Consider the following 16,669-nt stretch of genomic DNA (forward strand, 5'->3'; position numbering starts at 1 on the left):
AAGTTACCATTCCAACACTAAATGCCAAGCAATAGATGGAGGAATATCTAGTCCGTTGCATAGGAAGACCAAGATTTTTTTAATGTTTAGATATATAAATTAATATACCATTTATTGAAGGTTGTGTAAGCCCAAGAGATTTTGATGAAAATTAGAGATACCACCATGTATTCAAACTGATGAAATACTCATTTGCTTTAGTCTTCCATGAGAGACTAACCTAACATGACTAAAACACCCTCACCTTCATCCTTGCCGACAAGCCTTGCTTTTTGCCCCAAAACCTGTTCAACAATTTAACTATCAAGAGACGACAGCTGTTATCGAAATAGCACAAGAAGTCCCTACTTATACCCATTAAAATGACATCCCCCCATGGAACTTTTGATGAGACACTTTGTCACTCTAGAGGCATGGCCATGACTGGTCATTAATCATTATGAGACATGGAAGACTCTTTGGGATATAAGAAAGATAGAACAAACATAAAAGAAAAGAAACAAAATGGAGGACTTTTGGGCTCCCAACACGATCTTGATTCTATGATCCAATTAACGCTTCTTCTCGGCTAAACTAGCAACACACAAGAGGGGATTTTTTATTTTTTTCCCTGATATCAAAGGGTATCCCCACACCCTTTGGGATAGGATTAGTCCCAACAGTCACAAGTCCCGACCCCATGAAAGTTTTCCAATATGCAACACAATAAGTCAGGAGGCCATCAACTTTCAAACACACAACCGAAGGGAACAAACCCTTGTCACCAATTTTATCGACAAATAATAATTGACTCAGTGTAGGAGGTCCACCAGGGTCACTTCTACACAGCATATCTCTCACATCTCTAATTTGGTAATTTGCATCAGCTCATGAATCCACTAGGGCAAACCACAGGTCAAGTACATGGTTATAGAGATGGAAACCATGACACATTCAAATATTAGATTAATAATAAAAGTCATATATATAAAAGCCCACTTAGCAAATCAAAGTTTTAAGTAGGAAATTAAACACATAACCACGACTTAATAGTACTGCACCATAGTCTCATTTAGTTTCTACTTGTCTTATTTATTATATCATATCCTAACCACCACTTTGTCCATAAGATTGAACGATCTGCATCATTCTTCAGTTTCCACCGGTGCCGATAAGGTCCTGCGGTTCCCCCTCCGAAGCTTTTCATACCTGTTCTTTGTGACAGTCATAAAGCTCTACAAGAAAAATGAAATTAATTAAGAAAATTAAAGGAGTCATTATTTATTTTGCTGTTTTTCGTATTAAAAACAATACATAAGGTCATGGTTGCTTTGACAAATGAAAATATTTTGGTACTATTGTATAAAAATTAACTTTCATAATAATGATAATTAGATGGACCTTGAACTCTTGGAATTATGAAGCTAGCCAACTTTAGGTCTTGTTTTCTTTCCACTTGACATTCACTCTTTCGGACCTTTTCTCCCTTAATGTTTGGTCCCAACTTTTACTGGTCTTACAGACCAAAGGTCAGCTTGATTGGTGATTATTCATGGATGAGTGGGCCCCAAAAGCTTTGCCATTTGGCCTATAAAGATGACTAACCCAACTCTGGGAAGTATATGGTAAAAAAATAAAAGAAGAAGAAGAAAATTCAGAAAGAGGGGTCATATGGGCAGAAGTCAGTTTTCTATATTTTTTTTTATCACACCAAATAATGAAATTAAATATGATGTCTAGGTGCATATAAGAAATTTAGATTTTTACTGACCACGCTCCATCTATCTTCATTGGGTTTGGATTTCTACTTGTGTGAGAAAAAACTCTTCAAGTTCTAAAGAGACTGGTTATGAGAGTGATGAGGAAGAAATGAGAGGTTTGTTATTGATGGATTAGTACTACTATCACAATATATTTATATGATTTGTAATTTCTTAATTGATGTGTCATAAGAAAAAGTTGGTGGCGCAATATTAGATCTCTAGAAAGAAAAAAAACAAAGGATTTAAAGGAGGTGCAGTGCAGTGCAGTTATTTACCTTCAACATTTTCCGGAGAATTTCATTCTCCTTCCTCAATTTGTCAATCTCTATAACCTGTTGGGCGTTGTAAGCCTACGATAAAGAGATAAATATAAGACATATATAGTCAGTAACATTGTATTGATACATGGTAAAACAATTTGCAGATCATGAGCACGCGACTTTGAAATAACTGATTGTAATGCCACAAATACGATAATTCAGCATGTTTAAAACTAGAGCAATGTGGGATTGGCGCGATCAATGATGTTAATGCTACAAAAATATGAACAATAGGCTTCTTTAGGAGATCCATCATGTAAATGTTAGCTAAAGTATGCTAACTTAAGTGGGTTTCACTCATATATAGATTTCAAATACAATATAACTCTTAATATGTAAAAAAAAAAATGTTAAAATGGTGGAACTTTTGAAAATATTTTGGTTAACGGTGAAAGTAATAGTTGTACTTACTTCCCTTTTGTACTCTTATTTCTATGAATAATTATAATTTTGTAAGGATGATCTCTAATGTATGAACAATTCACTACATGGTTGGATCGTCTACCATGATTTCCATTGGACCCTACTAATATGATTGAGAAGAGCTTAATATTGACTAACTCTATGACAAACTGACTAATAGTGGATGTTATACTGTTAATAATCTAAAAGAACACCCCTCGACATTGTCAAACACGCACTCGAAATTAAGAGTTACAAGCAAACAATTTCCATATTCTATAAATCACTTAAAGCATATTTTTTTCTAGAATTTATATCACCCCACATTCTATTGACACACCAACTTTTGCTAGTACCACTCCAATTCATGATATGTACATCACCAAAGAATTAGCACATATCTTGGGGTGGCATTAGTAAGAGTTGGTGTGGCAATGGAAGCTCTTTTATTTATTTATTTATGAATAACACAACAATTTATCAAATTGTATCTAACATCAAATAAATATATAGATACACACAGAAAAAATGATTTAATTTGAAACTAGCTGCCACAACAATCGGAGGATAGCCAACCTTTGATTTCTTCCTAGATCATGACTCTCTTACTCTCATGATTAGTTTCTTCGCTAGAGATTTAAGAACTTTTCTAACCAGATTAGAAACCAAAATTAAAGAACTTATTATTAGAAGAAAAACAAACTTATAAAAGTAGAAGAAGAAACTCTAAAAGAAACTTACCAGCCTCCTGGCTCTAGATCTTGCCGCAGATTCACGGTTCTTAATCAGTCGTCGCTGCCGCTTTTCAAGTGTTTCTTCATCAAACTGAACCAGCTGATAGTTTCTTGCAATTGTATTATTAGTCCCCATGTTAAAATCACCAATCACTTGATATGGGTTCTGTTGGTAAAAGCTTCCTCCTCCATTCCCCAAACCAAAGTTTGATGGTTCTACCACATTTCCCATCCCATTAAGCTGAACCTGGCTCGAACCAGACCCGTCTCCTCCCATATTAAATTGCATTTTGTCCATACCTATCTGTCTGTTGGGAATTTCCCAGTTGACACTGTTGACAGTCGGGTAGGTCTCAGGTTTAACCATGTTGGGGACAAAGGATGGGTTATTAAATTGGGTATTCATGTTGGGTGATTGTATGGATAGCGGCACTGGGTTTGGTTCTTGATCGTTTCCTTCATACATTGGATACATTGATTCCATTTGGGCAGGAGTCGAGGGGAATTGAGTTTCAAGGTTCAAATCTATACCTGGTTTGAGAGAGAGAGAGAGAGAGTATCATAATAACATGCAAGCATGTTGAATTTTTATCAAGTATTCTTGAAAACAATGGAAAGTTGCAAAAATACATGTGGGAATTTTTCCAAAAGAGAGGATGAATCCCCATATATGAACGTCAAAGGCAAAAGAAAAGGACATTCATTAAGAACCCAACAAAATTTACATAATTTGGTAGTGCCAACATTCATTAATGAGATGAGAGTAATTTACCGACTCTAAGAAACAAATCACACAGTTCAGATTGGTTTTTTTTAATATTATTTATAACCGAGGTATCCGAGCCTCTAAGAGTACCCAACTAATCCTTAGGGCACTTGCAGTCACTTCCACCCTACATGCATTAAGTAATTTCAGGGATAAATCTTTGAAGGTAGCCCCAAAGGTGGGACTCGAGCTCAAGACCTCCACTTCCAGGCGTGGTCTTGGCCATCTCACAACAGTTTTGATTTCTCCATATAATTTTGTTAGACCTTCCAAACCCTAAAACCCTAATTTTCCCTTACTTGATTTCATAGTTTCCTTGACCTTAAAATGAGTTACATTACTCACACCTAAATGAATTCTTGAAACCCAATACTAAGAACTTTTTTGATGTGAGGATCCCAAAGAGAAGAGAGAATGATTTAACTTTCAGTGCTTTTAGTATATTGGTTGGGTTCGTATCATTTGGTATTAGACCCAAGACCATGTCTCTAACTCAAACCTTAGAAGGGGTGATAGGGGGAAAAGGACTACTTGCGGATTGAAAAAGGTGACCAAAGTAAAAAACATCATAGAATGGGTATCAACATGGGTGGAGTTAGGAAGAGCCTGCGGGGGGGCACCCCCAAAACATCATAGAATGGGTATCAACATGGGTGGAGTCAGGAAGAGCCTACGAGGGGCACCCCCCCCCCCCCCCCCCTCCCCCCCCCCCATACTTTTGTTTTGAAATTTTTACACCCTAATTTTTTTAATAATTTGAGATAATCCATGTGTTTTCAATTGTTAAAGTGACTTATTTGACCATATTGCTCCCCTCCCCTCACTCATTCAACAACAACCCCCCCCCCCCCCCTCCCCAACTTTTTGTTTGAAATTCTTACACCCTAATTTTTTTTAATAATTTGAGATAATCCATGTGTTTTCAATTGTTAAAGTGACTTATTTGACCATATTGCTCCCCTCCCCTCACTCAATCAACACCCCCCCCCCCTCAATCAACTCCCCAACTTTTGTTTGAAATTTTTACACTCTAATTTTTTTTTAATAATTTGAGATAATCCATGTGTTTTCAATTGTTAAAGTGACTTATTTGACCATATTGCTCCCCTCCCCTCACCCCCCCCCCCTCTTGAATTTTTTGGGTGACTACACCCTTCTACACTAGTTGAATATTTGAGATACCCCCACCTTTGTGTTCAAACTGATAACATGCCCCCTTGACCTTATTGCCTACCACCCCTTCCATTTTTCTTTTCTTTTGGATGATTTAGACACCCCTCTATCAAATTGGTAGATATTTGAGATTTCTCATGTTTTCAAGCTGATGACATTCCCTCTTTAACCTTTTTCTTATTTTCAAAACTAATAAAAAAATCCTCATTTTCAACTTGTATCCAAAAGGTCTTATTTTTTCTCCATCAAATTACTCAACTTCAAACACTTCAATCTCTATAGAAAATTAATTTTAATCTATTTAATTTCATCTTCAATCAATTATTTTTGAACAGGGTCTTAATCCCTCATATAGAACCTTAGAATTTTCTATCTAAATTCTTGCCATATCTATTTCAAAAATCCTATCTTGTTCATAAGAGTTAGAGGTTAAAATAAATTAAACTTAAGTTTGAAAATTAGGGTAAAAAAAATTTATCCAAGAAGTTGAAGATGATTGATTTTGAGAAGAGAATTCAAAGAGTTTAAGGTTTAAGGTTCAAGACAAGGGTAATGAGGTCATTCTATTGGAGAAGACCGAGGTCGGGGGCATGTTAGTGTTCTACCCTATGTTTTTAAATTGAGGGCATTATCCTATGGCCTAGGTCTTCTCTCAAAAACTAATGTGAAATGACCTTTTCTACTTCTCACCAAAAGCACTTGAAATTTCTCACCAAAATCAATGATTTTCAAACTCTTCAATGTCCCAATTAACTATGGTTTGCCTTCCCTAGGAGAAAATTTCAGATTCGATTCCAGGTTCGCCCCCTGGGCATCGAGGATATAGTGAAGGGTTAACTCTGGTAAAGAGATACCTTGAGGTGGGGTAGTTGGGGGGTGGGGGGTTCAAGCTTGGTACCAAAATTACTTATAAAAAAAAAGCTTGGTACCAAAATGAAAGCCACTACAAAGATGGCCAACAATGCTGTCAGCTGAGTATGGTAGTATGTTACAACCCCAAAGAGGTAAGGGCTTAATTTTTTTGCATTATTAACAACTAGGTGCTTTTGATATATCAGACGGTAGTTGGGTTCACGATCATATTGCTTGATGATTATTTACAAGACAACCAGCTAGATTTTAGCATTGATCATCATATATAACACTAAGATCATCTCAAAGACTTCAAATATGAGAGTTAACTTCAAGAATAAAGCTAATATAACTGGAAACAAAACATAGATTTATTGGTTTTTTTAACATGCAAATATTTGTTGATGAAGGGAACCATTATTGAAATCAAGTTCAACCATGCATTCTTCTAAAAGGATGAAAAAGTTTGATGTGGGTTTCTCTGGATTGTGTTACAAAACCCATTGGAACCATCAAAACAGTTTAGTTTTGTGACTTGGTTGAAAGATCAATGACCTTTGATCATGATTCTCATTCTATACTAAGTACCCATACAAGAAAAGAAAGGCAAGAAGAGAATTAACTTAAAAGTAGAAAGAAACCACAACATGCAAGCGATCTACCAAAGAAAAATGGAGAGATAGAAGAGACAAACCTCCATGCATTGTGACAGAGACGCTCTTGAAGTTGACTGCTCTTTAGAAGTATAAATGACCTTCAAAAGCCAACATGCAGGATGTATGACAGAGCAAAATAATCAAAATATCAACTCAAATTTAATGGAAGAACAGTTTTTATTCTAGTTGATTTGAATGCAAAGAAAATTGGGAAGAGAGAGAGAGAGAGAGAGAGAGAGAGAGCTAGTGTGCTTATGGTTTCAAGTTTTTTTCCAACTCGACTCGGATACGTTTCTAGTGGACTCGGTTATAAACTCGTAGACTAACTCGGATCTTTAACTCATAAATGCACCGAGTCAGATTAAAACGATGTTGAACGAGTTAGACAGTTTATTGTTCTAATGTTTTGTTCTTAAAAAAAATAAAAAAGATAATTATTTTTAATTTTAAAATAGAAATATATTTAGATTAATGATAATCTGACACTTAGACGATCTCAGACCTAATAGTTACAGAATCATAAATCTTTTTCTTGTGTATCCTGAAGTAAATGATCTACGGTTCAGTGATCAGAGTTTACAAAGAGCATTAGATGATCACGACTCATACATTTAATAAGTAATTAATATATATTTATGACTCTTGAATTGATTAATTTGGGAGTCTTCAAGTTGACTCACCTCAGTATCACTCTCCTTTTAGAATTCAACACAGCCTCATTTGACTTGGATTTAGTTTTACTCTCCAAAGATGACAAATTTTTACGGGACAAATACAAAGTATTTTGGCTAGAACTTGATGATGGGGGTATTTAGGCCCTTTTTTACATTTGTCTCTGAAGAGAGGACTGAGGTCAAGGGACATGTCATCAATTTGAAAACATATGGGGTATCTAAATATAAATATTCACAAAAACCTTAAGGGCCATGTTTTAAATCACCCTAGGGTCCGAACCGAACAGAACAGGTAGATCTGAAAACTCACACCAAATATGGTATAATTGGATCGGATTATAATCCAAACTGACCCATTGATAGTCAGTCCTGGGATGCCACTATGTACAACCGTAATGCAATTTTCAAAAGAATAAAAAACTGTAGTTCACATAATCAAGCAACAGAAACAATTTCTTTTTCTAAAATGGGCAAATTATCATAAAATATCACTTAAAAGTCATATTAAAATTTGTTGGACTGAACCAATGAGTGTTGGCCATTGGGCATAGTGGTCAGGGCCTCCTACGAAAAGGGAGAGGTTTTGAGTTGAAGCCCATCTCGTTGTCCACCCACAAAGATTTATCTCAACTTATCACTTGGAAATTTGGGAAAGATATTGTGTTTTAAGGGGCCAGTTATCTTGCCATTGCTAATCGGGCCTACATGTCGGACACTCTTGTTGAAGAAAAAAACTTTTTGGGATTGAAGATCATGAGTCAAAATAATTTTTTTATATGATAATCTCTTAATTAACTTATTACATAGTATTTGATTTTTTTCCCCTATGTAGGGCTTCAGGATCTTCTTTGGGCTTAAACGGGGAAAAGGGAAAAGCAATAAAATTAGAAAGAAAGTTAATGAGGTATTTATTGAAGGGGGGGGGGGGGGGGTGGCGGCGAAGACAATAAAAATAATTGAAGGAAAAAAAGATGAAAGATAATAAACTGGGGTCGTGTGAACCCCATTCACTTCTCTCAATGTTTATACCCAACAAAATCATAATTGAATAGATGGTTCATACCCTACAAGTATAGTTGGTGTGGAATCTATCGTTGTGTTTTATTATATAGATAGATTAGAGTTTGCTCGTGCCAACAACATGAGCATCATCTTTAGGGTTGAATGGGTAAAAGAGGAAAAATAGTAAGGTTAAAGGGGTATTATTGAAAGAAGGGGTAAAAGAGAAAAGGTAGTAAAATTAGAGGGATGTTATTGTGTTTTCCTGATTCTTTTTTTATTGAAACATGGTTGATCTAGAACCACTTCGACGGCTTATCAAATTTGATCCTTTTTGAAACCGAAATCCTTAATCTAGACCCAAAGTTATTAGATCGGAAAGGAAAAAATTTCAGGACTGATTTGATCTATGAAAACCTTACTAATGAATTAATATTAAAGAAAATGAGATGGGAAGGGAAAGGAAAGGAAATCGTATAATGTAAATTCACATGTTGCTAACATGAAATTGAAGGATCTGACATCTAATCAAAACCTAGATCAATAAATCTTCTAGCGTGCATGCCAATTCTGCTCCAGTCTTTGATGGATATGCTTTCTTGGCACTTCTGATAACTAAAAACCAAAACTAGACTAGTTTTAACAGAAATTATAGTCAATGGGCGTCTATGAAAGAGATCGCTTGAGACTACTTTAGGATCTAGAGTTACATAAGAAATTTAAACTAAAAATCAGGAGAAGGGAAAGCTTACCTTCAAACGATCGAAAGGCCTTTGTCTGATTTTTTACACAAAAAGTAAGAAGCTTTATACTTGTATTTATAGTATGATGAGCGCCTCGTTTTCTCCGGACTAGGGGTATTTTAGTCTCAGTACAGAACTGGGTTGGTGTATTTAATGAAGAAGGTTTTTAGAAGATTACGAGACCTACCGTTATTAATATATTACCGTGTCGTATTTTTACTGCATTACTGTTACAGTTCTTTTTTATGTATTTATATTTTTTAAATACTAAATTGACTTAATTAAAATGTTAGAAATTAAGGCATGCATGAATTTTCTACTTATTTTTTATACTTAAAAAGAAAATTAAAAATAAAAATCCATAATATGGTTATTCACAAATTGACTAAAATTTTCCTTTTCTGCACTTATTAAATGAGAGCATATCTAGAGCAAATCCTTGTAATCTTCGCAATCTTCTTTAATGTAAAAGACAGTAGAAACTTCAAGAAGTATATATAGGTAAAAAGATTGAGCCATGATTTTATGACTCCCCCCCCCCCTCCTAACATACACCCCTGACGTGGCATGTGCTAGAACCATATATATTTTTCCTCAAGATACACAACTACACATCCCCATAAATATGTGCAGTTGTGTATCCTGAGAAAATCTATGGTTCTAACACATGCCACATCAGAGGGGTGTCAGTTTATCATTATTCAAAAACATTTTAACTTTGCCTATGTAGCATTTCCCTCACCACTACATTTTTGGTCCCAAGCCGAGATAATAGAGGAGGGTTGCGTCAAATTGGTAGTCAGAATAAAAATCTACCACTCCCTAACATAAATCTTGATAAAAGACTTTAATGATAGGACACTATTTGAAGGCAACACACTGCAACAAAACCTAGTAGTAGAAAGTAAGAATGGTTGGTTAGGGCATCTATGAAAATGATACGCTAAAACAATGCCCAATTCTAGTGAGAAGTAGGTAATATTTCTCACATCATATTAGATGATTACGAGTAAAGAAATTAATCTAAGATTGTAAATTTCATTTTGCTACTTGGAACATGAGAACTTCAACATGTAAGAGCTTAAAGTTACTAGATACAATGTAAATAATTAAAATTGGCATCACTTGTTTATCATAAATAAAATATTTTAAAAATGCACAAAAAGCTAAAAAATTGATGGTACATGAGAAAGAAATAAAAATCTTCTAGTAATAAAATAGATAGAAATTTGAAGGATTAAATTGTTCGTGTTAAAAAAATAAGTGGTCGACTATTAGTTGTAAAATTAGTAATAGAAAAATATAATTAGCATAACTTTTTTTTAATGATGCAAGGCACTTTTTTGGATGGGATTAGTTCTTATGGTCACATGCTTCATCTCCACAGAAGTTTCCCAACATGTAATAAGTTAACTAAGAAGTTACCTAGTTTTGAACATACGACCAGATGGAGCAAACTCTCATCACTAGTTGTATCGCTAAGCCAATTCCCTAGGGGTGAGAAATTAATATAATCAGTGTGATGAACCCCAAGTTGGATTAGGAGAAAATATCGCATAATTCTTCTAAGATTGAATAAACCACTAAAAATATCTTAAATTTTGTCGGTAGTCATAAACTGCTGATAAAAATGTTTACTTGTTATTATATCTTTCATTGACAATTACTAACCATTGCTAAAGCTTTCGTTGGTAAGTGTAGACACCCCATTTTTGCATTTTCTTAATACAACAATTCGTTCCTCGGTTGCAGTGAATTCCTAGTGATGAGCGGAAAAAACTTAAGGCTTGTGAGTATTGTCCCCAATATTTCCATTTCTAGTCCTTCCATCTCCCCACTCGCTACGATTCGACATAGAAATTTACGCACGCTTAGGATGCCACACTTTACACCTGATTTAGCAAGCACATACGCTTAGGTTCGCTGTATAGTTTGATAACTTAGAGATTTCGCTACGCTAGAAAAATATGACCTCAAGACTTAAAAATAATCACGTTGGGACTAAAAGAAACCTCATGCTAAAATTCGTAAAAATCTACAAAAATCACCAAAATGATGAAAAATACCTCTCATGAATTTCGGACTTTCGAAAAATCTCGAAAGTACCTCCATTACATTTAGAATGTGATTTCAAGTATAATATGACCTAAATCAACAAAAATAGAAAATTTAAGAAAAATAAAAAAAATGACCGAAATGCCCCTCAATGTCCAACTTTGACTTATAGACCCTGATTCTTAGGAAAACATGATAAAAAAATCAAATTTAAATTTAAATTTAAAACCAAATTAAAAATCCAATCTAATGAAAATAAAATTTAAATTAAAAATCAAACTTAAATTAATAATCAAATCAAAATCAAATTACAATTTAATCAAACAATCAAATTTAATCAAAATCAAATTTAAGTTCAAATTAAAAATTACTCAACTAATTAAAATGCAAAATAAAATTAAAAATTAAAAATCAATCCACCTATAAAATCATAATTAAAATCCAATCGACCAATCAAAACGAAATAAAAATTCAATCAACCAATCAAATTAAAATCAAATTCCGATCAATCGATCAATTTAAATTTTCAATCAATTAATCTAATTAAAATCCAATCGACAAAATAAAAAATTGACCAATAAAATAAAAATTAAAGCTAACCTATCAAATTAAAATAAAAAATTCAATCAATTATAAGAGAATCATTGAGGTGAGTAGCGAAGGATCACCGCTTCCATTCTTTTGCTTAAGAAAGAATAGTGGAAAGTGAAAGAAAGAAGGAAAAAGCGTGTCAAGAAAGGAAAAAAGAAATAAATTTTTTTAAAAGAGAACCCAAAATAGAAAGGTGGTTTCTATAAAATGGTGGTTGGCTGAATGTCTGGCTCTCTGCCCTTCTTTCTGTCAAGCTTCTTCTCTCTCAGCCTCTCCCCGTCTCCCTCTCTCTCTCTGGATAGTTTCTCTGTGTTTCTAACTCTCTACAGTAGTAGTAGCAACCTTAGCCCTCCCTTCTCCTCAAAACGTCCTAAAAAATGCAGCCCACATCCTTTCTCTGAGCTCTCTTCTTCATGTCCTTCCTTCCTCTCCCCACATTTTAAAGAGAATGACTTTTTCTCTCACAGTAACACAACTCTCACAGAGAGGCTGCTTTTCCTCAGGTTCTCTTTAGTTGGTATTTCTCCACATCTCTCTCTCTCTCTCTCTCGTAGAAGCAACTAGGTGGCTGAACATTCTCGCTCTAGCTAATGCAACACCTCTATCACGTCCCTACAATAGCTCCTCTCCCAACGCCTTTCCCCACATTTTTAAAAGGGGACTTCTCTCTAGAGACAATCTCTCCTCCTAGCGTCCCTCTTTCTCATAGTAATAAAAAAGAAACGAAGGAGAAACAAAAGAAGAAGAAGAAGAAAAAAAAAACGATGAAAGGAGAAGCCTAACTTACCTAGACAACTATCCCTTTGCTTTGAATCATCGCTTCTTGCTCCACTTTCCTCACGTCCCTAGATATCTCCTTCTTTATTTTTTTTGGATAACAACCAAGTTCCTAGAGACCTCCCTTTCTCTATCTTTGGACAATAGCTACATCTTAATCCCTCCCTCATGGAGCCTCTCTCTCACAGCCATCACTCTCTCAAATTTGCACTCCTCACTTTCAAGACCTCTCTCCTCCTCATCAGCTACACCACAGACACATAACAACCACCATTCCCTCACCCATTCATTTTTTAATTCTCAGATTCACTCAGACCTGCTCCCACACCTTACTATCTTGGTTTTTTCTCTCAGATCAGCTCTCCCACTTCTTTGCCTCTTTGTCTTTCAAATTTCCTTCTTCTTCATCCTCTATAGCAACCCCAACGTCCATTATCAACTCTTTTATCTTCTACTATCATACTTCGTCTTGAGTTACGCCTGAAGGAATACACGGTAGCCACAATTTGTGGTGGAGGTAAGTCTAGTTTATTTTTGATTATTTACTTATTTTTATTTTTATTTTCTTTCTCCTCCTTTTGTCATTTTTTTATTTTGTATGGATGATTGTCCGACTTTCGTTAACGTGTTCAAAATTATCATCACGTGTTCCTAATTTTTTTTTTATTTGAAAATTTTACATATATGCATGAATCGACGATTTATTGATTTGCCACGTGTTCGTAAATTTTTGGATTAGAAATTTTGCATATGTATATGAATTGGTGATTCACCGATTTGCTGTACATTTTTTATTTTTTATTTTAAAATTTTACATGTGTGGATTTTTATTCGTCGATTTGCCCTATGTTCACAATGTTCCGACTTAGAAATTTGATATATATATATATATATATATATATATATATATAGGGTCCCGTTCAGCACCCTAAGCTTTACCACACCCTTTAACAAACGTGTTTTGTCTTACATGGGTTAGAAGTTTTGGAATGAGCTGATTTTTGGTGAGGATGATCTCCATAGAGATCATCCTCACCAAAAATCAGCTCATTCCAAAACTTCTAACCCCATACAAAAAATGGACGGTCCACGATTTTTCAACGTGTAAACATGGGGCTAAACATTTCGGAATGGGCTGATTTTTGGGGAGGATGATCTTCTAATCATAGAGATCATCCTCACCAAAAATCAGCCCATTCCAAAACTTCTAACCCATGTAGGACAAAAAACGTTTGTTAAAGTGTGTGGTAAAACTTAGGGTGCTGAACATTTCCAATATATATATATATATGAATCTCCAATTCAGGAATTTGTTAATATGTCCATAATATTCATGACTTAATAATTTCCTATGATTTTGATTTTGCTAATTTTGAGATTCATGTTTGTTCATAATTTTCTGATTTGATAAGTTTACATGATTTTGATTTTTGCTAAATTTGAGATTCATGTATCTTCATAATTTTTTGATTTGGTAAACTCACATGATTTTGATTTTTGCTAATTTTGAGATTCATGTATATTCATGTTTTGTTAATTTGGTAGTTTTGTGAGATATTGAATTTTACCGATTTGTTGAGTGGCCGTGTGTCTATGGTTGTCTAATTTGAAAATTCATAATTTCTATATTAAAATTTCATTTTGGAACTCTTTAATTTGGGAATTCATAATTTTCTGCTATGAGAAAATTCATATTCATGAATATCTAATTAAGAAACTCCACATTTTTTGTGATTTTTAAATTTGGGGGTTTCGCATTTTACTTATTTAGAAATTTCACATTCATGGAAAATTATGATCTTCTAATTTGGAAATTTCATATTTTTTTGATAGTTTTTTATTTTGAAAAATTTATATTTATAAATTTCTAATTTGGGAATTCATCCTATGTTTGCAAATTTCTAATTTGGAAGATTTCATGTTCCTAATTTAGAAACTTCATAATTGCCAATTTAGAAATTTCACATTTATAATTACTTAATTTTGGACATTTTTATTATAAGCTTCTATTGTATCTGATTTGGAAAATGTTGCATATGTGGATTCTCGATTGAAGAATATTACCATATGAATTTTAGAAAATGAGATGAAATTAAGGTTTTTTCAAAATTTTCATTTTTTGTGCGAGATTCAAGAAATCATATAATGATTGGGAAAACTTTTGCTAGAAGATTCATTTAGCAAATCCGATATAGATTGATGATGATTGGACCCTAGTTTGACTTTAGTGTTTGTATGTTGACCATAAGATAGTTTTGGATCGTAGTAAAGACCGATTATATTGATCGGGTGGGTGCGGTGTTTAACACCTTCTGAAACCCATAATCTGACCCTTTACCCATTTCTCTTATCCATGGACTGATTCATATCCATTTAGAGTTATTTTTTGGTTCTTAGACCTAAACTAGGTGGTGATTCCCAATTTAAAAAAAATCTCCAATTTACCAATCGGTCTCCTTTAAACTATTTAGTAAAAAAAGGTCGATGCAATTTCAATAAGTCTTTTAGCTTTGAACAATACTTGCATTTATCATAATCGCTACCAATATGATCACTTGTACCAACAATTCATAATGTCACAAAATCACCTGAAAAATGATACTTAAAAGAATTTAATGTCATTTCGTTTTCCATCTATATCGGAGATTGATAAACCACCTTTAAAAGTGTTGGAACTATAGTGGTGGTTTCAACCATTGCAATATATGAACTATGAGGGTATATATTGAGAATTTTGGTTTGGTGAAAAAATAAGTTGGGGAATGGGATACTTAAATTCAAGATGTCATATAACCAAATGATGGGGGGGAGGGGCGGCGCGAATGTTTAACATTAAACAATTTTAAGAGTATGATCAGTAAAAAACATCGTATACCTTTTTTTATTTAAAGGAAATAAATAGTCACCATGCAAAGATTATAGTCGTGCTGGGATGACACAAAGGGAGACACAAGAGTGACAAAAACTCGTGGTGTCGTGCACATTATCATAGATGCTTTTCCACGAGATACGAGTAAAAAGCATATACGGTTATGTGCACAGCACCACATCATTTTTGTTACCTTTGTGTCTCCGTTTGTGTCATTCCAACATTTTCAAAGATTATAAGTTACACTAATGTTGGAGTGACACAAACAGGGACACAAGGATGACACAAATGACATGGTGGCATGCACATAATCGTAGATGTTTTTTACTCGTATCTTGCGGAAAAGCATCTATGTGCGCCACCATGTCATTGTGTCACCCCTGTGTCCCCATTTGTTTTACCCCATCACGACTCTATAAAGTAATCTCATAATAACATAGGCTATCAATTTCATATGTTTGCATAAAAGAAATAAAGAAAAAAAAAAGGATGAAAACAAATGATGTTAAAAAATAATGTGGTGGAATCTGAAAAGAGAACAATATTTTCTCATTTAAATAATTTGATAAAGGGCAAATGTTTGGGGGTGATTTTAGTGGCATTTCTACATCTCAAAGGTTCTTGAAGATTCTGAGAATAAGGTGTCGACGCTTTGGTTGTCGGGCCTAGAAATTGGGAAAAGGAGAAGTTAAGATAGTTATCTAAAAGAGTCGTGATAAATGCACACAATAAATCATATGTTATTGATGTGACAAGGGCACAAAACCATAGATCTTTTTCTTCAAGATACGTAAGGAAAAAGATAAGTACTTCTGTGCCCTTACCACATTAGTCACGTACAGACCGCGTACTTTCATCATTATTTTATCTAGAAATTGGAAGAGCATGTAGAATATCAACAGAACCCGGAGATCTAGTCCATGAAGGAGACAATAATTCAAAATCACGCTCCTAATCAATAGTGTTGCAAGTTGGGTGGGTTGGGGATCAACCCGAGCCCATTACGAAATTGACACCGCGCCCAACCCAATCCCGGGTATGAAATTCTCAACCTAAATTAAGATATTAAATGAAGGATAAAAAATCCAAGATATAAGAAATACTTTTAAATTATGGTCATATTAAGTTTGAGTTCAACCAAATCGGGGTGGCCAATGCCTATGCCCGAACCCAACCCAATTTGAGTCAGGTAAAATTTTTTTTTTTTTTTCTGAATCTGAACCAAAGTTAACTATGCCCAAACCTGACCTAAGGTTTGTTCAACCTATCGGGTTCGGGATTGGCCCGCCCAGGTTGCAACCCTACTACTCAGTTCT

The 16,669-nt window shown here is 34.4% G+C and overlaps 1 protein-coding gene across 2 annotated transcripts; it reads right to left on the reverse strand.

The window, feature by feature from the left end:
• Window positions 1-945: 945 nt before the first annotated feature.
• LOC147392227 (protein ABSCISIC ACID-INSENSITIVE 5-like) lies at window positions 946-9,163 on the reverse strand. 2 transcript variants are annotated; one of them, XM_086460025.1, is made up of 5 exons: window positions 9,071-9,163; window positions 6,684-6,743; window positions 3,206-3,729; window positions 2,018-2,092; window positions 946-1,214 (listed from the first exon to the last, which is right to left on the reverse strand). In XM_086460025.1, the coding sequence occupies exons 2-5, from the start codon at window positions 6,691-6,693 to the stop codon at window positions 1,125-1,127; spliced, it is 699 nt and encodes a 232-aa protein (XP_086316151.1). In that variant the 5' UTR covers window positions 6,694-6,743; window positions 9,071-9,163; the 3' UTR covers window positions 946-1,124. The 2 variants fall into 2 exon arrangements, with proteins under 2 accessions (XP_086316151.1, XP_086316150.1); XM_086460024.1 differs by lacking the exon at window positions 9,071-9,163 and having other exon boundaries at window positions 6,684-6,877.
• Between the last annotated feature and the right edge of the window lie 7,506 nt (window positions 9,164-16,669).

Source organism: Akebia trifoliata, chromosome 11 (assembly GCF_017979445.1).
Source record: "Akebia trifoliata isolate Shusen 1 chromosome 11, ASM1797944v1, whole genome shotgun sequence".
In the NCBI taxonomy this organism is placed as follows: domain Eukaryota; kingdom Viridiplantae; phylum Streptophyta; class Magnoliopsida; order Ranunculales; family Lardizabalaceae; genus Akebia; species Akebia trifoliata.